Source organism: Meleagris gallopavo, chromosome 21 (assembly GCF_000146605.3).
Source record: "Meleagris gallopavo isolate NT-WF06-2002-E0010 breed Aviagen turkey brand Nicholas breeding stock chromosome 21, Turkey_5.1, whole genome shotgun sequence".
NCBI lineage: Eukaryota > Metazoa > Chordata > Aves > Galliformes > Phasianidae > Meleagris > Meleagris gallopavo.
In genome coordinates, this window is record NC_015031.2 from 2,095,715 (window position 1) to 2,120,867 (window position 25,153).

The 25,153-nt window shown below is 40.1% G+C and overlaps 1 protein-coding gene across 1 annotated transcript; it reads right to left on the reverse strand.

Moving 5' to 3' along the window:
* Nucleotides 1-10,281: 10,281 nt before the first annotated feature.
* Nucleotides 10,282-25,153, reverse strand: MYL10 (myosin light chain 10). Its single transcript, XM_010721796.3, has 7 exons — nt 25,015-25,153; nt 23,612-23,698; nt 20,906-20,981; nt 19,396-19,500; nt 15,708-15,786; nt 11,558-11,606; nt 10,282-10,828 (listed from the first exon to the last, which is right to left on the reverse strand). The coding sequence occupies exons 2-7, from the start codon at nt 23,645-23,647 to the stop codon at nt 10,730-10,732; spliced, it is 444 nt and encodes a 147-aa protein (XP_010720098.1). The 5' UTR covers nt 23,648-23,698; nt 25,015-25,153; the 3' UTR covers nt 10,282-10,729.

Genomic DNA, 25,153 nt, shown 5'->3' on the forward strand with positions numbered 1-25,153 from the left:
CAGCCTCATGCACATAGAACTCCATCCTAATCTGAGACTGTGATCCAAAAAAACATTTCAGCTCACTCCCAAAGTCAACCTTTTTTCTACCATCTCTCCTTTCACTTTCACCTTCAGAATTGCTGCAGATCAAATAAAAAGACAGGAGAAAAGAAATTATGACAATATGATATGTAGTCACCAATCTTTCACACCCTAGTTCACAAGTAACAACAGCATAGCCAGAAAGGTGCAAAGGATGCACACAAGCCAGCAGCAGCAAAAGCTGAGCCTCAAGTTGTAGCAGCAGCAGTGCTCCAAGAGCAATACTTTGGAAGAGTAAGGCCAGCAGCCCATGGGCTGCTCAGCAGCCAGGATCCCCACCTCTCACTGAAGAAGGTGAAACAGCACCCAGCAGTCTGGCTTCACAACCTGGAGAGAGGAAACTAGCTACTACTAGCTTAACCGCCTTCTAAAGAATCACAGATTACCCAAAAATAAGAGGGAAGATGGGACTCACAGTCCTGCTCAATAGCACAAGAGGTGCTGGTTTCCTACACCCATCCCCAAAGCTTAAGTTTTTGACATTTTCCTCATGAACTGAGCGCGCAAACCAGGTCTGAATGAAATCATTTCACATAGCCTAGGAAACAATTATGAACATGCAAGTTATCATGATCACTCTTGTAATTCTTGCAAGCCACGAAGACTTCTACAAAGCACCCACCCATACAGAGCCAATCTTAAAACACCAGCATTGATCCAAAGAGAATGAGATGGGCAAGTACAAAGCAATTTGTTGAATAGTTCATCAAGCAACAGATTGGGGCTGTCTTACTTTTCACTTGCTGTGTTACATCCCCACACTTTGCTTCCTCATTCCCTCCTATGAGAAAGCATGGGATTCATGAGATCAATGCTGATCAAAGCTGAATGGTCTCTTCTTGACTCCTCTTTGGGAATTTTGCTGGTGGTGTGGGGTTTATCACTGTGTTGGTTTTGGGGATTGTTTTTGTTGTTAGAGGGTTTCTTGTTGTTTTTTTTTGTTTTGTTTTGTAATTTTTTTTCCCCCAATTAAAATGGCAAAGATCTCTTTCTAAAAAAAAGAGGCTAGAATGTGTGAAACAGCTTTCCCTTTAATGATCTGCAGCACAGCCAGCTGGGGCAAAGTTGGCTATGATGTCAGATTGCTGGTGCTTTAACACAACAGAGCTGTTTCCCCATGTATTTCTCTAACTAAGCAGAACTCAAAAGTTTCCTTCTCCAGCAAACACCTGAGTAGAAATGACTCACCCACTGTGTTGGCAACTGGCACAGATCTGTCAGCCCTACCACCAAGCCTGCTCATGTTGATGAAATACTGAGAAGCAAGTTTTTCCTTCTGTGACTTCCAAAAAGGTTTGTCCATCCATACCTTGCATAAGTAGTAGCCCTCCCCCTGTGCTCTCCTCAGTGGGGAGGAGGGATGAGTTGGGGTTAAGCATACTTATAAGACCAGCCATAAAAGCAAAGTCATTTTTTCAAGCTCACGAAGCATTCTAACAAATCCATCTCTAATCAAATCACTTATATTTTCTGCCTTACTTCCTTCAAAAATAATGCATATATCATCATGGTATGTATGAGCATGCATCCCTAATAACTTTTGAATGAGTTGGTTGCTTTCAGCTCAATTTGATAGACAGGAATTTCAGAGCTGTCTTAGCACTAGAAGTTTTGTGGAAGCGGGCAACTGGATAGAAGGAAGAGCCCCTAAACATGGAAACTGCAGTGCGAGTACACCCAGTGTTAGACTGTAAGAAACCACAGAACACCATTGTAAAGGCACCAACACATGGGATAGCCTCAATGGAAAGCTACAGTTAACTAAGACATAGAAAGCCATAGTACATCAAGCACTGATCAGATAGTTATTTTAAAGAATGCTGTAAAAAAAAGTTATCTCAAACAACCTTCAAGAGACAGTGCTCAGAAGAGCAGACAAGACAGCTAGATACTTTAAAGGAAGCCTATAAGCAAAAGTACTCATTGTTTTAATGACATTCTGGGCTGGACACTCCTTTTACATTTGCTTAATCATTAGTTTCAAAAGACTGACTTCTGGCATACCCCACAGTAAGTCCCAGATCATACAAATCCATTCTTCATTGCCTGAGTAGCTCCATTTAAAATCAATAGGATTACTCATAGCGGTAAAGTTAAACACGTGTGAAAGCATTTGCAAGATTGAGGTGTAAGGCCTAGTCCAAGCACAGCTTTTTTACTTGAAGAACTGGTTCACTTACAGGTTTGTTTTGTTTTTAGAGAAAACAAGGGAATAATTAAAGCCATACAACCGCCTTGAAGTGGACACATTTTTATTAGTGTAACAGGAGCTTCCAACAGCACCGCCATGCCCAGGTTGGCTGTGGTGACCCAATACAGCTCCCGCATCAGGAACTTGTGTCAGTGAACAAAGAGCTGCCAACCCATTGCTTCTACTGTCATTCACCAGATAACTTATCCATGGAAGGCACCTGATGGAACCAACAACGTGGACAACCCCAGGTTGTAAGGACATTTGGTCTGAAGCATATCAAAAGTGGGATATTTCTTCCCATGATACCCTTCTACTTTAGTGCAAACACATGCACATGGAGGAAAGGAAGAGCTTGAGAGCTCTTCTCAACATGTGTAGAACTGAGGGAGGTGAAAAACATCAAGATCATCCTGAAAGATGACAACAAGAAGGAGCATCCATTCTGAGGAAAGCATTCAAAGCTTCAGGAGTTGCAAGGGCAGGAGTGGAACAATGGGCCAATATATTCAGATTGCTAAAAGGTTAAAAAAAAACTGTCACACTTTCAAAGAAAAAGAAAGAGACAGAAGACATTAAGAGTAAACAGGAAATTTGGGAAATCTATTTCATTCAAAGTAGCAAACATCTGGAATAAATTGTCAAGAACTTAAGACCATCAAAGTGAAGTATTAACAAGGTTAAGAGGCAGCTAGACTGGAGGAGGAGACTGAAGAATACAGTGACAAAGGAGAGAAGGGGAGATGAAGTAAAATCTAGAGGCAAGAGGCTCATTAGCCTTAGGGGCTTTGTAGTCCCCATCCCCCCCTTCATTATTTCCTTATCTTCTCACTGCTTCATGCTTAAAGTAATTCTTGTACTGCTTTTTGGCTTATGGAAACAAAACAGTACCTTGTCCTTAGTAGTTCTAACTAACATTGTATGTCATTGCTGAGCTTCCTTACCTTTAAATTGAACTCAGAAAAGTACAAGAAAACTGAATTCATGCTACTCCTTCCACCAAGCAGAGCTTCCTGAAGTCTGGAGTTGTTCTTCCCTTTCACTCTTCCAATTAAGAATTATTTCTTAGAGAATGTTTCTTAAATAAGAAACAAAGTGGTATTTTTAATAAAGAAATCCATAAAGATGTTTTCTAAAGTAAAAAAACAATAGCTTTTAAAAGACATTTGTTTCAAAGTAATTCAAAACAGGCTAAACAACACCTTTAAAGATGACAAAAGCCAGTAGGCATAAATGAATAAAGAGGCTAAGAAGGAAATACTTAGTGTGACTTATCCCTTAAAATCCAGACCCTTCTCTAGGAGGGTTGGTCAGAAAGCTATGTTGGCCCTTACTCTAAAGGAGTCTTCCATCTCTGCCTAGTCTGTTATTAACTATGTTGGTTACATTCATGCCCATTAACATCCTTTAAAAGATGTTAAGGAACTTGGAATTTTGTTTTCCACTTCCCATTATTGAGCAATGGAATATTCATATAACAGTAGATAGAAACAACTGAGAAGAAAAAGAAAAAACCTCCAAGTTCCCATCTCTGCCAGTTCATTTAAACTAAGCTGAAGGTTCAGCATGAAATTGATTCAGGAGTCACAGTACATATGCACACACATTACAAAGCTCACTGTGGGGGGAATGCAGAACAGTAAAACACACACTTGCCTGTCCTGTGTTCTAATAACCACTGGTAGACTTCATCCAAAGCTGGCAGAGTTGGGAGAGATTTCAAAAACAGAAAGTGCCTGTGGGCTTCACAGGACAGGCAGCTGGGTGAGGGATGAAGATGCTCTTAAAAGCCCCAACTGAAGTAAAACACTTATTAGACATGAGAGAATTCACACCAGCTTTCGTTACTTGCCTAATAGCACAGGGCCCATTCATGATGTTTGTTATCAGCTGAGCACCCACATCTAAGGAGTCAGAGCTTTGTTGGGAACATCTGCTCCTGGCTTGGCAAAAGGCAGCAGGAGCTTTGCTTCAGCCTCAACAACTTCTCCATTAGCTGGCTCCAACCACCTGTCTGCACCTTTCCAGCCTGAGAAGAGCCCTCATGGTCACTACCTCATATAGATAAGGGCCCAGGGAGCCATCAGGAGAAGACAAGGTTACCAGCTTGCTCCACAGGCTTTGTACCAACAGGCAGCTCCCCAAGGAAGAGCCCAGTGCCATTGGGGCATTATCAGTATGCACAGCACAAACACAGATCTCCAACACCAAAAGCAGGCAGTGCTTTCCCACTGACTGGTGGGTACTTTAACAAACATGCTGTACTGAAGTAGCTAAAAAAAAATATGGTAAGTTTTGTATGTTATAGAAAAACCTAAAGGGTTACTCTATATAACCAGACACATATAACCAGACACAGCTGACTAAACAAGGCACTGCAAGTCATTCACAGCTTAGGTAAAACAAAACAAAACAAAAAATCCCCACAGCTCCCCATCCCACCTCTCCAAAGAGCTGATCCAAGGCCTCCAATTAAACACACCACTCAGATAAAACCTCTGCCTTACCTTTGTATGCTGGGCCTCGCCTCCTCACTAGCAGCTATACCAGAACAAATATAGGGGAACCAGGACCACAGATACCTCCCCCAACAAACCCCACAACTACACCTCACAGCCCTTTTATGCTGTCCTTCACGGGCAGCAGTTCCTGTGAGGCCAAGTGGAGCCCATTAGCATTAATCCCCCACACCTGCACAGCTCCACACAGGTGTGGAAGAGGCCCCAGGTGTTGGTGATGTTCCCAAAAGGCCCTGGACAGCCTCAGCAAAGCCCCACTGCCATTTGTAGAGCTGTGGGAAAGCTCTGCTCCCTGTGCCAAATTGTGAATTGTTCACCTTTCTAATTGAACTATGGATATTTCTACCCCTTCAGCCCGTGATTCACACAAGTCTTATTTTCTTCAGCGTTAAATTCTGCTGCACTTAGAGCTCTAGGAGGGCAGAGATCCTTGCTGAAACCAGCCAGCTCCTGCTCTACAAATAACCTTCTGGATGCTATTTAAGCTGCATTCTTTTTGCATATGATAGCTTAAAGGCACTAGCTTACTGTGAATTTATAGAGATTTATCTACTTTTTGGCATGCTGGAAGAGCATATCCCACTGTGGTGTAAAATAACTTGTTCTGGGGGCACGTGAGCCTGTGATGCAGAAAGCAGCAGCAGTTTTAGTGTTGTGGGCTAGGTTTGTGAAATAGACCAAAATTCTATCAAGGAAGGAGATATGCTAGCAGGCAGCTCACAGTCTGGAAAGGCAACGTAGCTAACAGCTGCTGGTCATCAGGAGACATGTTTGGTCCTAACTACCCACTTGCTGGACTACTTTCTACCTGGAACAGGCTGCTCCTGCACACATTCAAGGTCAGGTCGAATGGGATTCTGGGCAGCTTGATCTAGTAGGGAGCAACCCTACCCACAACAGGGGGGCTGGAACTAGGTGGTCTTTGAGGTCCCCTCCACCCTAAGCCATTCTATGATTGCTGTGATCTCAGCCAAGACAGTTTGTATCATACATTTTCCTTCCTGCTTTCTGTCAATTTGGATCTCTCGTCACACCTGTACATAATGTTTATTGCACCATGAAAGGGCAGCTACCATCTTCCAATCATTATAACAGAAAAATTCCTGTCTGGCCTAACATCTGAGCTCTGTGCTCCTGCTGAAGCAGCTGACCAAATGCTGAGCTTGCTAGTATGTTTTTTCAAAAAAATGATGTTCCTCAGGTCAAAAGGCATGCTAAGCCATCATTTAAGCTGAAGGGGCCAGTAACAAATGACAACAATTCTCCAGATAAGGACTCAAGGAGGCATTGGCATGCTTGACCTTAAATACCTGAGTTAGCATTCCTAGGTACTTGCTTTATAATTAGCAGAGTCAGATAGAAGCTTGCAGAGGCTGAATCAGAGCAGAAATGAACTCAAGTGCCCTGTAATGCCTATTCAAGGACCTCTTTCCCTTCAATCAATGAACAGAAGTCCTGCAGAGACAAGCCTACTTGAACATACGCTAGATTAAGTGGCCACACTTAAGTGAATGCACGTGAGCATCTCCCAGGTTACAGAGCTCTAACAAATAATTGCAGGTTTGCATTTAGGAAACCTGTGTTATATCAAATACTGTGACCAAATGTGCTTCAAGGATCCATTTTTGCTTTCATATGTCTTGAGTATGGAAAAAGGTGTGAAGCATATTGTGAGACAAGGGACATCTAACACAATAACTGTGCCAATGCCTCCACACAGCATCAACACATCTAGAAGTGTTCCTTTGTGAATTTTGTACAACAGCCACACAATTATAGCTGTGGGAGGGAAGTCTTTTTTAGTGCAAGCCATGGACTTGTGTTTAGGAATCCAAGTGGCGGATCTTTACTACACAATATCAGATGTTTATACACACTGAAATTCTTTCCCAGTCCTCTTCCCAAGGCTGAACGCCAGTTCTTTCAACTCCTCCTTCTATGTCAGATGTTCCAATCCCTTAATCATCTTCATGTTTTTCAGTAGATGTTCTCCACTACATCCACACACTTCTTATCTGGTGGAGCCCACAACTGGACCCCGCTCTCCAAATGTGTCTCACCAGTGCTGAGTAGAGGGAAGCACTCACTTTCTGTCAGTGCAGCCCAGGATGCTGTTGGCCTTCTTTGCTGCAAGGACACATTGTTGGTTCATCACTTGTTAATCACTGGGTTTTTCTCTGCAAAGCTAATTTTTAGATAGAATAGAACAGTTCTATTGGAAGGGATCTAAGAAGATTGGCGCAGGTCTGTATTGCTGCAAGAGTTATACCTCCAGCTCATTGATACAAAATTTTAATGCAGTATTGGTATTGTATTTTCACACTGAAAACTTAGATTTCAAACAATGTGCACCTTTGTGTCATTAGTGAAAATTCAAGATGTGTCCTGAGGTAACCTGTGCTGGCACATTACCAAGGTAACAGTGACAGAGGGAATCAAAGCTAAGGAAGTTTCTGGGATAGGAAGAACAAACTATAGGGGATCAGAGGCTGGCAATTAATAAGAAATAGAAGTCTGGAATAAACTGTTCCCCACATTGCCTCGAAACATATATAACTTTCACTGCTGCTGCTTCACAGAGAATTTTTTGTCCAACTTAGCATACTATGTTTTAAGAAAAAAATATGCACAAAGTTAAGGTAATCCTGAAGAGAACAAGAACTGGAAATAGAGAAAAGATCACTGAGAGAAGTTGTAAAAAGAATGCTGAAAAACAGAAAACTAAGCAGTCCTTCAGTGTACTGATGTTCATTACAGAGAAGGTGGAAAGGATGAAATTGACTTAATTTGCAGACAGAAAGTTTTCAGTTAGATGGTTGGGAGGAAACACACACACACATATATAAGGACAGCACTTGGATAAGGCTTGCTTTGGACTTCAGGCTACCTAGAAAGTTTAGACAGGTTAGGAAAAGAGTTTTAATAGCTCTGCCTCCAAGCAGAACAATGAGCTTGGGGAAACCCATGAGAACCTTTCTTTCTTTTATGCCTGTTTATGACAGTATATCTCAGATGCTGCTGCACCCATTCACAAAGTTTCAGAAAGGTTTACAGGGTTAAAATTTTAAGCATTAATGAAGCAAATTATCAGTTTTACACTGCACCTTTTTTTTTCTTCTTTTTTCGCTCATCCAAATAAGCTGTTGTTTGTGAAGAGGCTGACACTAAAGAGCAACTGCCAGAGTTCACACAAGTTCAATTCCCAACTGAGCATTTTAGTGATGCTTTGGTGAGAATCTTGTTTTTGTGGAAATAACCTCAGCTCTTTGTTTCCTTTCGTTAGCTGAATCTGCATCCAAAACCCATAAGCACAGCTCCCTGTCCCCAAGTGAAAATGGAAGTTGAAATGAAACCAGGATTGATAAAGATTCTGAGGAGAAGCATTGTATTCATCTGAACATTTGTCATTTCCACTCAGAGGAGGTGCAAGGAGAAGCATAGATCCAACAGTGTGGCTCAAGTTCCTTTGCAGTAAACATGCAGAGCATGGGAGCTCTAGTGCTGACCTGAGGGAGGGAAGGGGTGCAGCCAGGAAAGGGGTAGAATACAGAACTGTACATCCAGACTGCTGTCTGCTCCAGAGCTGCACTCGAAGAAGTCATGCAACTAGGTAATAACAGATGAAAGAGGATCTATCAAAAAGTGTGTATGCTTTGATGGAAAGAAGTATGTGACCTCATCTTTCAAGAATACCATCCTCAAAGTTTTTGTCTATCTACTCACACAAGGAAAAATAAATCTCTCTGTATAGAAGGAAGAAGGTAAGCCTTTGTGCTGTTTTATCCACTCTTCGATCTCATTCTGAAATATTCAAACAGAACAAAAACCATAAGCACCATCTGACATCTGATGCCTGAATGACTTCAGCTCCTATTCGCGGAACCGTCAGTATTCACTTGGTGGGGTCTGTGATTTTGTGCAACTCATACAAAGCAGTGCTAGACTTGGTACTTGGTTTGTGTCACAGTAGAGCATTTTCCAGACCCACTACTCAAACAATTTCCAAATGAAGACTGCAAATGACACATCCGTTTCTCATATAAGCAGTTCCTTTCTTTGCTAACTACTGTCACTAGTTTGGGCCCATATAGGTGTCCAAAGCAGAAGCTCATAATTTTCTACTGTGTCACTGAAAATACCTTTATGACCTCTCATTTCCTAGCTACAATCTCATCCCATAAGCAGTGCTCCCACTCCTACACATAAATATTTTGGGGGTAAAAATGCAATCATGTGAAACAGAGGTGAGAACTGTGCTTGCACAGCAAAGCTCAGCTTCAGGCAAATAAGCCAGGAGGTGGAAAAAGAGGTTGTGCAGACTTCTGTGTTTTGTGGAGTTTGCTAGGCACTCAAACCCAGTCAAACTGCACAGCCCACAGAGAGGGAGGGAGTTGGGGCACCATGCAATTGTTTTAAATGTTGCAAGAGCATATGCCAGGAAGTGTCAAAACTGTCTCCACACCTGCAGCAAGATTCCTGTAAGGAAGGACCTAATTTTGCTTCTAGTTGTGTCTACCAAAATTTTGAATTGATCTAATTCTTGGTAGATGCATCTGGGATTAACGTAGTTAGCAGGAAAACACTTGTTACAGGCATTTGTGCAGTGCTTCTGAACATAGGTGCAAGGGGTGAGATTTATTATGCCAGGTCAAGCACATGTCCTTGCTAGGATACTTCTCATTCCAGTTTTCCCAATTACTGGCAGGCACTGTTTGTAGAGATTTGTTAGATCAATAAAAAATGCAGGTGGGGCTGAATGTCACTTCCTTAAACCATGCAGATGCTAAAAGTTTTTCATCAAAGCTTTGCCTTGCCCGATGAGGGCAGAATTTGCCACCTTACCCTCAAGTTCTCTTTCTTTGAAAGAAACAGAAAAGAAACAGCTTGTTACCTACTCTTCGTGTTTGTGGGACTTTGGTGCCAGCAACACTGATGAATAAGGAAACTGTTTTCATTAGTTGTTAAAACAGCAGAAGTTTGTTTAGCTTTGGCTGCAGCGTCCTTCTGACTCCCACGCAGGAAGTATTCATGCAGTATTACACATAGACAGAATGTGTCCAGTTCCTAGAAGTCCAAATACAAGAAATTGTGGCCCATTTTAGAAGCTATGCTGATCTTGAATTATGAAAGTGACGGATAGTTCGCTTTCATTTGTAATCCTGGGCTACAATTCTTGAGTTCTTTTCTTGTGTTTTCCCTAGACTTCCAGATGACCTTTGGCAAAATGCATCCTTTCAACGTGTCCTTCACCCCTAAAACAAAGATCACGACCAACTGCTGAAAGAACTAGCCCTTACTGTTACTTCATGGACAACTTCCTACATATACAAAGATGCCTCTGAGGAGGAAATTCATTCTTGCTGGTTCTTTGAGTGCCTAGGTACATTTTGCTATGAGAAAAATAGCCACTGTTCCACAGTGTCTGCTCTTTTGCACCAAAGCAAGAGAATCAAGTGGCTTACAAAACTGGCCACATCACTGAGCACATTCAGAGCTTAAGGTTGTTTTATTTGCACTTTCATTGCAAGGAGAAAGAATTTTATTTCTTCCCAATGCAGTAAGTTAGAGGATTTCTCAATCAACACATGGAGCTTATATATAAAAGACAAGAGGTTAAGCAACATTGCAGTGCCCAATGGACCATCTGGTGAACATTAGGATTGTCAATAAATCACAACAGCATCAGTTCATCAAGAAAATTCCATTGCAAACCACTGATGAAAAAAAGGATGGGAAAAAACTCACAAAAATTGGTATTTTCATCTTTTATAAAAACAGGAGCATTAAACAACTTTAATCTAATTTCACTTCTTTTATTGGTTCTCTTCTGATGACCACATGGCTTCACATACTGAATGTTCAGCCTTTTGTCTTGCACAGAAAAGCACAATGAAATGACTTGGTGCATCATCACAGGAGAAGCTCATCTTTCATTTTAGTCTTTCTCCTCACCATGGGTGATAACGTAACAGAGGTTCTTATAGTCAAGATTACCAGAGACATCTGGAGGGAAAGCAGCAAACATCTGGTTGATCTGCCAAGCAAACAGGAGATAAGTGTTACAAACATGGGACTGCAGGACAGCAACAAGTACTGCTTTTCCTTTTCAGTCCAGTTCAGCTCCCTTCTGGCCTGATTTATTAACTACTATGGAAAAAATTTCTGAAGCTTCAGTAAAATTGAAATAGGAGCTAGGTCAAAACTGCTTAATACAGTCCTGTTCAAATCAAAGTTCTGTATCTAACAATTCTCCCCAAATTACAGATAAGCCCTAAGTAACGTATTCCAGTCTGCACCCCAATCTGCCATGAACAAACTCCACTTCTTCTGAAAAGAATGTCCCTCTATATTCCTCCCAACCATCAGAATCCATGTTCTATCTCACACGAACCACAAAGTCAGTACCTCCTTTCAGAATTCATTTCAGATTTCAAACAAAATAACTCTCACAGAAATGGAAAACAGATTACAGTCCCCACCCAAACACATTCATACTCTGGTAAATTCATTGCCCAGCTCACCATAGGAAAGAACAGCAAGAGATAGGCCACGCTTACACATGGATAGAAGTTCAAAGATTCTGTTTGACTTTGGTTTAGCCATGGAACTATTCAGAAGAGATGCTTTGAATTGTTGCTAGTTGCTAAAGCTGGCATCAGCCTTCTCTCAGACTGGATTTGAGCTAAATTCATGCATTTAAAGAGGGGCAAATGTATATTGCTGGACAGACATCCCTATTTCGAGTAAGGCAGAAGGTCCTTACCTCTTCTTGACTGAACCGGTCTGCTTGTGTCATAAGCATTTCTTTGATGCTGTGCAAATAAAATGAAATAACCTGATTAAAGGGTGATAATGACACATGACAATTCAGATGGCAAGATCCCTCCTGAAGTCGCACGAAAGAAAATCTGTGTGACCGCATAAATTAGAGCTGTTAATCCTTATATGATATTGTAAGAGATTTTCTGCGAGCACCCATCAGTGTCAGTGCCTCGCTCTGCCAACTTATTTTGCTTTTGTGGCATTTTATAGAGGTTTAAAATTGTTTAAGGTTATTACTCTAATTGTAATACAGCAATTTTGTATGCCTATCTTAACATAAAGTCGTACGTTTTCTCACTTGCTCTTTAAATTTTGGATCGCTTAACAAAACCAGAAGAGAGAATATTTTCTGTAAAATCTGAGGATGAAAGGAACAGAGCATGAAATAAGAAAGAGGACTTGAAAGAGAACTCCAACAGCTATTCCAAATCATCATTTGAGAATCCCTTTATTTGCATGCAGTCATTCCCAGAGGAGACTGTGAAACTGTGTGAGATCTGTTGTATTTCACAGTGCAAGATCTTGATCTGGAGTTACAGAACTGTAACAAGGAGCTTATCCACACACAATCTGCATTCTTTGCAATTACATCAAAGAGAATATTTTGGGGACAGATCCTCAGCTGATTTACCCTCTGTTTTCAAACCCATTGTAGGAACTCAGTTAAGCATGTAATTTTTTTTACCTAAATGTATAGATGAATAGGAACATCAATCCAACCCCTTTAGACAGAGTGATTGTATCACTTATTTGGAAGGATAGAAAGAGAAAGCTGGAAAAGGAAGATTCTGGGTAATGTATAAGGATCTTGCCCACAAGGCCAAGCATGGAAATATTCTGGGAAGTTCTGGGAAATACTCCAAAGTCACAAGAGAGTTTAAGCTATCCTGTATGTTTTCTTTGCACTATTTTCCCATGCTCCTTACTTAGCAAAGTCTTTCTTCATCTCTTCCGGTCATATTGCCATTTCTGTCCTGTTTGTTATGTGGCTGCATTTCTTGACATGGAATTCCTAAATGATCTCTGGTTGGAGGAACAGAGAGGTCATTCTCATCAATGTAAATTGATCATCGGATGTATGTGCACTGGGGCAAACAGAATCAGTAAATGTAAATAGGAAGTGTGATCCAGGAAGGAGCTTGGTGAATAGAAGGAAGCACTTACAGCAGTTTTGTTAGAAGTCACAATAAACTTCATCAGAAACAGGACTGAATTAAAAAGAGATCTGGGCGTGATGTATCTTCTACTTACATGCTTGAAGTATTTAGGGGAAAAGATCAAATATCTAATTATAATCTTCTGATGCATAGCCCAGTAGGCTCTGGCACACTCACAAGGAAGAAGGACTGAGTTAAGGATCTATGCACATTTTCCATTATTTATTTTATAGGGAAATGAATGCTCACCATTTCCAAAGCTAAAGATTATGAACTTTTTTCTTTCTTTGTGTATATAAATTTCTTTTTTAAAGTACTACTTGCTTCTAAAAAAAAAATAAATCACAACCACCTCAAAGTCTTCTGGGCAAAAAGGATCCATTTGCCTTGTTGTGGTTGTCTAAGAGCTATCTCTTGTCCTGCCTGACAACAGTTCTTTCTCCAGTTGTGAATATTTAGTTGCCTCCTTGTATTTTCAAAACATTTTCCCCTGTAAAAGTTCTGGGACACTTCGTTATTCCCCTGGGATTTCCCTTCATACATTGTTTTCTCAGGAAAAAAGCAGGTGAGTTGGAGTGAGCAGTGTTCTACAGCTATGATGAGAAACATTCCCAGCTCAGCCAGAGCAATCTCCAAAGAACCAGAATGCATTTATGCTCTCTGGGTCCATTTTCATCTGGTACAAATCTGTAAAGTTTTATTGGCATCAGCATTAGACACAGATGATGTTGGCCTGACTCACTTTGTCCAATGAATGGCATTTAGAACTGAATCATCTAACCTTTCCAAAAGCAATGCCAGTTTACACCAGCCGAGAATCTGATCTAAAACACTTTTTCTTTTTGACATCATGCTAGAGGAAGGACTTTATGTGTGGTATAATGATGCAGACAAACAAACTCTGTCACTGAATTTGGAAGTAAGTTATAAACTCCTGAAGCTTCTGGAAAGGTTAGAAGGCTCCTTCCCAGCTACCATCAAATGGACTAAGTGAGTCATTTCCAGACTAGAGGTGAAAACACGCAGAGGGAAGAGCCATAAAAATCCCCAGAAGGATGTTAACTCCATGAACATAAAAAGGAGTTCTGATTAAAAGGTCACTGTGGCTGGTTTAGGAGAGGAACATTCCAAGATTTTTTCATATGGAGAAATATTATTTATTAGCATTAACTGTCATATTGAAAGGGCTGCATGAGCCAACGTAAAAATTATTTCAAAACCTTCAAATGTCTAAATTTTGGAAGCAAATGAATAGAAGTTAAACCTCAAAGACATTCATGGAATTGATTTAATGGTTTGCTCTGTAATGATCAACAATACCCTCGGGTCTAATAAGTAAACATTATGCTCTGTTGTGGTGATGAACTGAAACAATTGTCTAATGTTAGCAGTGTAATGGGGGTGGGAACAAGGTTGACCTTTTCCATTAAGTTAAAAAAAAAGGATTTTTCTCTCATCTTCATTTTGGAGTGTGATACTGCATTCCTAATTTGCCCCAAACTCCAACTGGCTTCCAGCATCTGAGGAATGTAGAACTGGATGCAGGGTGGCAAGCTGCAGATTCTGTATGCAGGACATTGTTACAGATAGTGGTGGGAAATACAACATTTCATGGGTTTTGTATCATCAGAACGTTGTATTTCATGGTTGCGATTTCACTACCGTGTGATCTGGCCTATTAGACAGCAGGCTACATTTTATTCTGATAGTGTTTGAGTCACTTCTGGTGTGTTACCAAGAGTGTTCTTCCCATGCTATTTGATAACATTAACCTCAAAGCAATCGGAACAACTGTTAACCCTCTGTTCTTTCCTGTTGTTTACCACATCCACTTGTTGCATCTTGATTTAATTAATTTGGATGTCCTTTAGTGAAAATATTGTCTCTTGGCTTTGTTTTTTCACACTGCTTACCATAAGAAGGACTCCATAATATCCATAATAGGACTCTCATACCCACTGGGAATTAAGTGCCAGTGTCATAAAAAAAGCATTTTGGTAATGGAAGGAAATACTGTACATGATTTTCCTATCCTAGGAAACTAGGATTTGGTTCCTAGTAAGCTTCTTGTACATATGCTTTAGAAAACTTACCTGAACTGGCTATTGCAGTAACAGTATGGTCCCCAAATTTACCATGGAATTTAGTCATATGCATAAATCAAGGCACATAAAACATTTCACCAGAGCCACGGGTCAGAATTCCTCATACATTGCCCTGATTTGATATCATTTATCTCGTTTACCTGAATGCCTGCTTACACCATTTGGATAGTATAAGGAGGATTTACATTTGTGCAATTAGCACTTAAAGTCCTTTCACTCTGCTCTCTTGGTATAACAGGTTATGAATACAAATTAGGTCCTGCCTCCTTATTTAAATAATAGCTACATTGATAATAGTTGCCATATTATTAATGGTATTATTTGCTTTGGCTCTCTAGTAGAAATTTACAGCAAATTCTTGTCTAGAAGCAGAAGGCTCAAACAGTAAGCATATAACAAGTAAAATGTTTTTACTAAAACCATGTCCCAGAGTTAATTAAATTGATCACTTTTTTAAAAAGGGAGACTAGCTTTCCCATTTCAGTTAAGCTCTGACAGTCAGGCACCAGACATTCATTTTATTTTTACATATGGAGTTAATCTACAAAGAGTCATGTGTTGATTTATATCCAGACCTTCAAAAAAAGACTATCTAATGGCCTACATGTGATTATATTTCCGTTGCCTCTTGCAACGTCTGAAGACAATAACATCTCTTTTTGGTATACAAATACATTTGTACAATAGTCTAGTCTTATAACTCTGGCTTACAAAGCCTGCTTGTCTCTTAAAATACTGTGAAAAAATACAGCTTTTAAGGAGTTCTTTAAACTTGTGCTATTTATTATTAATAATAATAATATTTAAAAAGAACTTGAAATAAACTTACTAGTCTGCCTTTATGTGGCCTTTTCCTTCTGGGTCGAAAATCTTAAAAGCATTCAGAATGGTTTCTTCTGGGTCCGTGCCTAAAATTAATGAAATATAATTTAGAAGCCTGGGTGTATCTGCATCTGCTGAATACTTGCTAAGTAATAATTGCATTCACTGGAGAACACAGTGAAATGGAGAATTCTGCAGTCGTAGGTTTGAAGACAAAGGTTCCTTAAGTTGGCAGCATTTGTCATGTCAGATAAACAATAGAGGTGAATAGTTCAGTGCTCAGAAGCTTTAAAATAATAACTCATATATATTCTGTGTCTGCAGGAGAGAAAACTTCCAGGAACTGGTCTCCAGTATCAGTACCCAGAGGATTAGTGGCTTTCAGAAATGAAAATATAACAAACTGTTTCCCTCGCTGGTTTCCTTTAATCTCGTACTGTATGTTCCCTGCAAAAACACTTTTTGATGTTACTTGTTCTTCACCATATAGAGAAGAACTTACTTCCCTCACTAAATGGAGCTCATCATAAAATCTGGGTATCAGTGGAACGCAATGGAAGCAGGATGATCAGTGTAAAGTGGTGACTGGCTCTTATGTTCTGTAGCACGCTTCCACTTCAGTATCTCTTCACAGCAACACAATAAGAGTTATTTATATAAACAGGATGGTTTAAAGCACTGGACTGTGGCTCCAAGATTTTGCCTCTGCTCATAGCTGGGCCACAAACTTTTAGCATGACTTTAATTTCTTTGCTCTTCTGCTCCCAGCAATAAAATGATAGTGAGAGTCTTCATTTTCTTTCATTCTTTATCCATGCCATCTATTTAGATTGCAAAAAAAAAGATGCATCAGAGAATAGCTCTCACAGTGCCTTAATCTTGACTGGGATTTTTTGACTATTCTATAATACTGTAGATTCTGAGTATTCTCATTTACAGACAGTTTCTACCCACACCAAAAGATATCCTACATGCTCTGTTTCTGACTGTTCCTCAATATTTCAAAACATTATAGTAGTATAATATCAATCATTATTCATAACTTCAGGAAACCAAACTTACAGGCTGGTACACCAACACATGAAGTTACTTGGGATGCTGAAATGTTGAAAGTGTGATTTAAAAAAAAGAAAAAAAAATCCATTACTATTTAAATTTATGTTACAAAGTTTGACAGAGAGAGGGAGCAGAACCCAGGCATGATTCTCTGATTTAACAGCTCAACTATATACACTCCTGACGTCTCCTGAGTTTTCTTTGTTATCATAAGGATTAGTAGTAGAATCTTAGTAGATGTGATGGTCATTGAGCAGAAGACCATATGGCCTCCTTCTGGTCATACACTGTCCACATATATTTTTCTGCCAGCTTGGATACAGTGTATTCATTCTACAATGAACAGATAATCAATATAATGAGCATTGGTATTTAATGAGTGCTTTGATTGTTCTGTGAACAGAAACTTTTTTAGTCTCTGAGGAAAGGTCTGCATTTAAAGTAGTCACCACTGTGTGGGGGATTTTATTTTTTTTCTCCTTACTGTGTTTTACATTTTCTGCTCTGTCATATCCTTGGACTTTGGCTTTGAAGAGAAGCAATGCAGCAGGCATTCTTTATTGATTAGCTGGTAAATAAAGTGGTTTCTTTGATGTGCGGCATCTCTGTTTTCTGTACAAATTGTATTATTCCGACTCCCTGTAGAAACAGCTCCATGTGGTTGGCATTAACATAAACTGAGTTTTGTTAGCTGCTCATCTGGCGTCATAATCTCTACATACAAAGCTAAAGCTCGTCCGAAAAATCCCAGCTTCCCCTTTATGACAGAAATCAATTATAGCACAACAAATTTTACTTAGAAAGCACCTTTCACCAAATTCTCTGAGTGGTACTTAGCTAATAAAGAGTGTTGCAAAATTGCCATATCCACTTCCTCTAGCCTTTTTTCCCTTTCTAATTGCACTACAAAGGCTCTTCATCCCAATTAGTTTTGATTGGGAATGTGCAGTCTTTTGGCTCTGCTTCCTTTGCATGACAAACCCAACCAGAAGGGCATGACAAGCACAGCTGTGATTTTCCCTTCACCAAATGGAAAGAACAAAAACCTTCCTTCTCTTCTTGTAGCCAACAGGAAACCTGCAAACAAGAGGGGCATGCTTTATCATTCACCTTCCTGTGCTGGCGCTGGTTTTAGGCCACACAATTGGCAGGGCCAGACTCTGCCAGCCTCAGCAGTCATAGGAGACAAGAGGGAGGAGGAGGAAGGAGGAACAGCTCTCCTCCATGCTCCGTGAGATCATAAGCAACAGAAATATACAGTAATGTGCAGCAGGGCACCCCATCAGAAACAGCTGTGTATCCCAGAAGGAAGATGACAGAGCAGGGCACTACTTTAGAGGATGTATCCAGAATGTAAAGGTGTGGGTACCACTGTGGTGAAGACAGAGTGACATCTGGGTAATACAGTCCTCTCCTCAGTGTCAGTCTACAGCCTCCTCTGTCACCCTTATACTTCCCAGAAATACTGTATTGCTTAGCAATAGTGTGTTTCTTTGAAGACTAGTTACATCAGTACTTCCTACTAGATTTCTTTATTTTCTATTCCGAGGGTAGAAAGTCCTTTTTTGAAACTGTATTCAGCTGAACAAAGCCAGAGGCAAGCTATACAATACAATAAAACTTTCTTAAGATGTGATCAGATTTTTCAATTTTTAAAGTATTTCTTATTTCTCTTATCTGCATAATTTTTACCCCAAGAAAGAGAAAAAGAGGAAGAGGGAATTGAATAGCATTAGTTGTTTTAACAGACTTATGGAATGTGCTTGGGCAAGCCAACTACCTCGCTCTGAAAGCCAAGGCTTTGACCTATATCTAATGCTCACAGGAAGATGACTAGAGGCTTCTCTTAGTTTCACACTCTATTTTATAGCTTCCAGACACATTCAGTATCAGTGATCTGAGCAAATTACTAGCTTCCACACAGAATTTAGTACCCATCTTTTCTAAACTCACTACAGTCATTCTTATATATTCTGTGGCAGTGGGCCAAATTCCTCTCTGCTATCATTCTAAATCCACTGAGATTAAATTAGTCCCATTTATTCATTCATTAGGAGTTATTCTGCAAAATCTTCATTCAACTTAAGCCAATGTCTTAACTAGTACTGACCTCAAGTGAAAGCAAGCCTGGGCTACTAAGTTACTGATGTAAGAGAAAATGGGGGATACCATGATGCTTCTTCATGCCCTGTAACTACGAAGATGGTGCAGAGGTCATGTATGCATAATGAGCCAAAGTAGTGCAGAAAGGTTTTTCAGAGAAATGTTGATGATAGTTTAAAACCTTCTAACACTGGGAGGAGTACCAGCATAGTGTGAGCAACAGACCTCAGTCTAGAACTTGCAGATGGTGAGTAACTCTTCTGCAGCGTGCTCCAGGCAGCCACGATCTCATTACTTTCTAGACCTCAGCGTGGTACTCCCATGTTAGCTTGTGCAAGCTGAAATCACACCTTTGATTTGTCCTCTGGACCATCCCTCTGCCTTTTCATACTTCATCTCTGTCTGCAAAAATGGAGATCACTCCTTGCCTTTAAGCACTGTTCCCTGGATATATTATTATAATTTGCAAGGTACTGAGATATTTCAGTGCTGAGCATCTTTGACAGATACCTGTCCAACCCCCCAAAGGTACTTACCTTTCAGTTTTTCCCCAAACATCGTAAGAAAGACAGTGAAGTTAATGGGACCTGGCGCCTCCTTCACCATGTCTTCTAGCTCTTCATTCTTGACATTCAGACGACCTGCAGCAGAGATCATTTTTCATAATAAATCCCAAATTGTGTTTTAAAAAACAATTCCCATTCATCTCCTCCCACTGGGGAGCTCAGGGCTCTGTGTAACTTCACTAATAACATGGTGGAACACAAATCCAGAATACTCCAATGCATTCTGAGGTGGAATACCGAGCAAAAGATAAAAAAAGGAGTAAGAAGGATAAATGATACAGACCAGGCCAGCAGCAGACCAAAGAAGGGGCTACTTTCAATTAAATTCTTTCATTTTATTTGTTGTTGTTGTGTGTTTTTCTTTTAACCTCAGGTGAAAAACAGACTGTGTTGATACTAATATAGCAGAGTTTAAATGTGACTGAAGTGGATCCAAAGTCTCAGGCTTTGCCCTCCTGTATATTGAGATGTTGAGATGAGTAGAGAGCAGATGGATGAGTTGAGCAGTCCTGCTCCTTCCCCATCACTGCACTGGACTGTTGAGAATTTAGAATCCAGCATCCCTACTTAAATTGAGTGGTAATTTGCTGTGACTGTACCTTACAAGCATTGCAGGGCTTCACTGAACGTGAAGGATAGCAGAATGTGGCCTTAAGAAATAAATATTTCAGGGCAACAGTAGCTAGAGGCCAAAGTTTGCAAACTTCTTTGTCACAATAAAGAGTTCAGGAGCTTCTGCTCTTTGCACTGACTCTACAGCAGTCTGATTCCACCCTGGGGAGCACTAGAGATTCTTATCAAACTCTTTTTAATAAGATCCAGATGGCAAAAGCTCAAATGCCTACATCACTGTTCAAGCCTCAAATGTTGCAACATGGATACAGCTTCATGTTAGGGCTCATGAGCATTCTGATTTTTCCTTCTCATGAGAAGTTTTTCTTTAATATGCTTGATGTTATCAGGATTGTAATGCCATGAAATGGACAGTACCTAATCTCATGACATGCACATTCCATCCCACATCAACGCACAACAGCACAGAACCTCACATGAAGTCTTCCTGCTTTGGTGTGGGCAGAGGGGCAGCTAGTCCATGACAAAATTTTAATTGGTAGATACTGCATGACTCCTAGATAAAAAAAGGTGCAGCTTGTGAAGCCTGACTTCAGAAGCAAATCAGAAATGCCTGGCATGGACCCCAACTTGGGTGGGCTTTTTATGAAATAGTTGCAAGGGAGGGATCAGTGCCTTTGGAGAGCTGCCAGCTGCACAGCTCTGTAGCACCCGCCAGTGAGTCCCAGAGAGACCTTCGTTTAGAGTCTGAAAGAGGCTGCTCAGGAGATTTTCCAGCTGGAGCTACGTAGTCAAGATAGCAACTACCATATAGGAGGAAGATCAAACTGAACAGGTTTCCTTTTGCCCAACTAATTCGAATACAAACCACTGTTTCTTTAAGGTTTAATTATTACTACCAGCTTACCTAGTGCAGCAAATGTGTCTCTCAAGTCTGCTTTGTCAATAAAGCCATCCCTGTTCTGATCCATGATGGTAAAGGCCTGTTAGAAGAAAATAGGCAAGTTACTGTCATATTGCATGGAGCAGTGCTACAGTCACATACTAATACAGAGGAGTGTTATGCTGTAAAGAATATTTAACTTCTTTGATTCATCCACACCAGGCCACATCACTGCACTTTCCTTACTTTCAACACATTACTGTACCTTGGCAGGGGGCTTAATTAAACCCACCCAAACTTCTTCTTACAAAATTAATGCTCAGGGCAGCATAGGGGTGGGCAAAGCCAATGCTGACAGCTGCGGCCATTCCGGCTTTAGCCCATAAAATTTTGGATTAGGAGCTACTCCTGTGTGTTTTGTATGCTTCCTGTATCTCCTTCTTTTGCTCAGCTATTACATTCAGTAAAACATTTAGTTACTGTAAGTAGTTCTCTGCTGTTGAGAAAAAGTCTTTTTCCTCTTGGCTTCAGGGTGATTCTTCATACACGGGCAGCTGAATTTCCAAAAGCACTGAGAAATGTAGGATTCACAGTACGGTTTATTCACAGTTTATTTCCCTTTTCAAAAAATTGCATCCGTCAGCCTAAATACTGTGCTCTGACTGACCTTGATGCTTGACCTTAAATACTTCTTGTCAGGCAAAATTTAGCTTCTGATAAAAATCAAACATTCCTTATCCAGCCAGCTAACTGCTTATCTGTCCGTCTATTTACCTATCTGTATGTCTGTCATTTGCTGCTATCACACTTTTAATGTTTCATTGATTTTGAAAGATTTTAATGACCTGAAATTCCCCTGGATATAGTATGGGGAGTATCAGCAGAACCAGGCACATCTCTGAAGCTGGTTATCTGTCAGATGTGCACATCAATATGAGCGTGTATCCTTATGATGGAATTATTTTTATTTCAAGATTATTATGAAAAATAACCCTCTCCTTGGAATACAACCAATCCACTCAAGTAACTTTCAGAGTCCACTGCTTTACAGGATGCATTGCTTTCCACGACTGTATTATAATCAACACATCTTCAACCAGTTTGATCTCCAGTTTCTTACAGAGCCCCACTGCTCACATTCCAGTTTGCCATGTGGTAACTTGCAGCATGCATGTTCCCAACCCTTCACTTACCTGCCAAGCCACCACCTAATAAAAAATCAAGCTCAACTCTTTATTGTTGATAAAGCATCCCCATGGTTTGGAAGAAAGAATGAAATGCAAAGACCAAACCAGAGCCCAGCAAAATCACAAAAGAGAGGAAGAGTGTCAGGCATGTATGTTAAGGAGTGAAATTAATGTAAAGTAGTGATACTGATACATTTTCTAGTGAGCTGGTCGAAATCTCTATATAATACTGTTCTGATAAAAAATGACTTATCAGACAAAATGCATTATTTGTTCCAAGTAGGCAGTCTTTAAACACAACGTGGCCTTGGTCTTTAACTGGACCTCTCCACTGCCTTGTGACTTTGCCATTATTCCACCACCATTCTCCCAGAAATGTTCTAAGTGTCATCTTATTTAGAGTAGTTCAAAAATAACATTCTGACCAATTGCTCTTTCTAGTGGCAGGTCTACAGGCAGTAGTCCCCAGAGAGAATAAAACTGGAAGTTCATAGGATGCTGACAGAGGTGGGAGAAGAGTGCTAAAAATATTCTCATTAAATTTGGGGAAATTTTACCTGGTCTGTATTTACAATCCTTTGTAATCCTCTGACAGTCCTTTTGATCTCATTCACCACTGAGCTTTACTGTTGAGAATCCTCATGAAAAGTAAAGTTGAAATCCACATACACCAAACGAAACAGCAGCTATTTATCACATTGGAAACAGCTTTGGAGATGTGAGTTAGCAAAAAATTAGGAAAAAAATAATTTAAAATGACAAAGCTGTGGAAAATGTGATGGTGTCACAGATATTTAAAATGCCTATTTGAAAAAAAAAAAAAAGTCCAAACTCATCAAATTATTGTTTTTATTTATGCACCAGCTCTTAAGCCAGCTAATTAGGCTTACCTCATCACAGGTAACTGATCAAAGAATCCATAAAGCATGGAATACCAATTCTCTGGGACCTAAAAGATGCTCAATTTGTTAACCTCGACATGTTGCTTTATTTTATGGCCATTTATGGAGAAAGTTGGCTGAGGATTTTCTGGTATTTTGGTTTCCAGTTTGTGGGCAGTATTAGTTGGGCACAGAAGAATATTTCTGTTACCATTGTGGAACAGTCCAGGAATTAATGACCTGATTCAATACAACACCACCATTCAGGATAATACTTGAGCATGCAAAATTATTCTTATTTAAAATAGCACTTAAACTTAACTTTAAATGTATGCCCAGGTATTTTCCTGAATCGGGGCTAATGTGGATGAGATAATTTTCCTTTATTAATTTTTTCAGTGCTCAAGGTTTTTTTAAAATAAGTCTGGAACTTGAAACAGGAGATGCAGGGAGAGACAGAATGAATGAAAGAAGGAATGAAGGAAAGAACAAACAAACACACAAGGAAAACGATATACCAGCCAAAACCACAGAGATGATTCAGAAAACAACTGTGTGTTCTATTAAAGCAGATGGAGAATTGAATAAGGATTACAAACAAAACCTATGTTATTCATTAGTAATGACAGGAGTCTATAGAAAACAGAAGAATAGTGACCAACTTCTTTGAACTCCTGGATCTGGGTTTGTTCAAACATTGAGAATACATTGGAGCCACCTTCTATCTTCTTCTTTGCCTTTTTTGGAGCCTGTAATACAAATAAAAAGATCAAAAATATATTACCTTGTCTGTTTATCATGAAAACAAATTCCATCTTTTACAGAAGGTAAAATACATACAGGCACGTAATACAAGATGATTGTGTTTCGTGTTTTTTAATTCAACCCACAACAGATATTCACATAAACAGACAAAAGTGGGATAAAATACGCTTGCTTTAGTTACAGCCGAATCTCTCACTGAGGGTTCCTGCCATTCCCCTGCTCTAGCTCGGAACCAGACAGCTTGTATAAAGAGGGACATCTTGTCTCTGTGCTGCATTAAAGAGGTGAGGGACCCAAAGTGTGACTCTGGGTGTCACAGCTGTTTGTTCACTGGGCAGAACTTCCCTCCTGCACTGGCTTTGCAGAGCTCTGAACTATGGGAGGAGGAATGTAATAGTCACACTCAGAGTACAAAGTTAAATTCCCAAGCTGTTATTCTCAAGAAATACAGGCAGTGCAGCTAAGTCCCCGTACAAAGTCCTTCTTCCCAGGTCCCGTGTAAGAACAGGCAGCCAGACTCAAACATTAGGCCCTGCAAGAAGACTGAGCTCGTGAAGTACAAAGGGAAATTATATCATTTCCTACCGACTTAGAAAAGTTTACAAGTCTGCTCTGTCTGGACCAGCACCAAACAAATTCTTCCTATGTAGGAATGCCTTTTATACTTGGAGAAGAGTCTGTATTCTTGCACTGACCTATGATATCACACTATATTGCCTTACCAGCCCATACATTTATAATACTCAAGATAGTTATCATCGATAAAAGGTAGGGCCTGCTTTTATCACTTGTTTTGTAGTCAGAAGGCTGAGACACAGAAAGACTTGGGAAGAGCTGTGATGTTACCTAAGAATCCAACGCTCACTGGAAATCAGTCAGAACCAGACATCCTCACATGTTCTGAACAAGGGCCCAACCAGCTCACCTGCCTAAGACAATACAGTGTTTGTTTTCCAGTGAAGAACAAAACCTGTGATTCTTATGGATTACAGACACGTTCCAACCACAGCATTATCTTTACTTGGGGCAGGATAATGAACCACACCACCACTTTTTGACTTCCCTTGCAGATGGGTTATTCTTCTCTTTGTCATTTCTACTTTTATATTTCATCATCACAGTCCCACCTGGTTCTCGTGTCACGGAAAATTAGTCTTAGTTAGTTTGGGCTATTCTGCATGAAACAGAAGGGAACTTCTACTGTCTCCTTTCATCAGAATAAAAAAGCCTGTGAAAGTTCCAATTCAATACTGATTTCAAATGTCCCGAGGAGCAGAGCAGCTCAAGGAAATATTCCCACCTGACTCCGTTTGAAGTTTACGTTGTCTGATCAATTTAATTTGCCAGGCAGATTTCTGCACTCAACCATTCTGCTTCAGATCCCAGGTTGAAAATTAGGGCTATGGTAGACATTCACCCACATGTCCACACTCCAGACC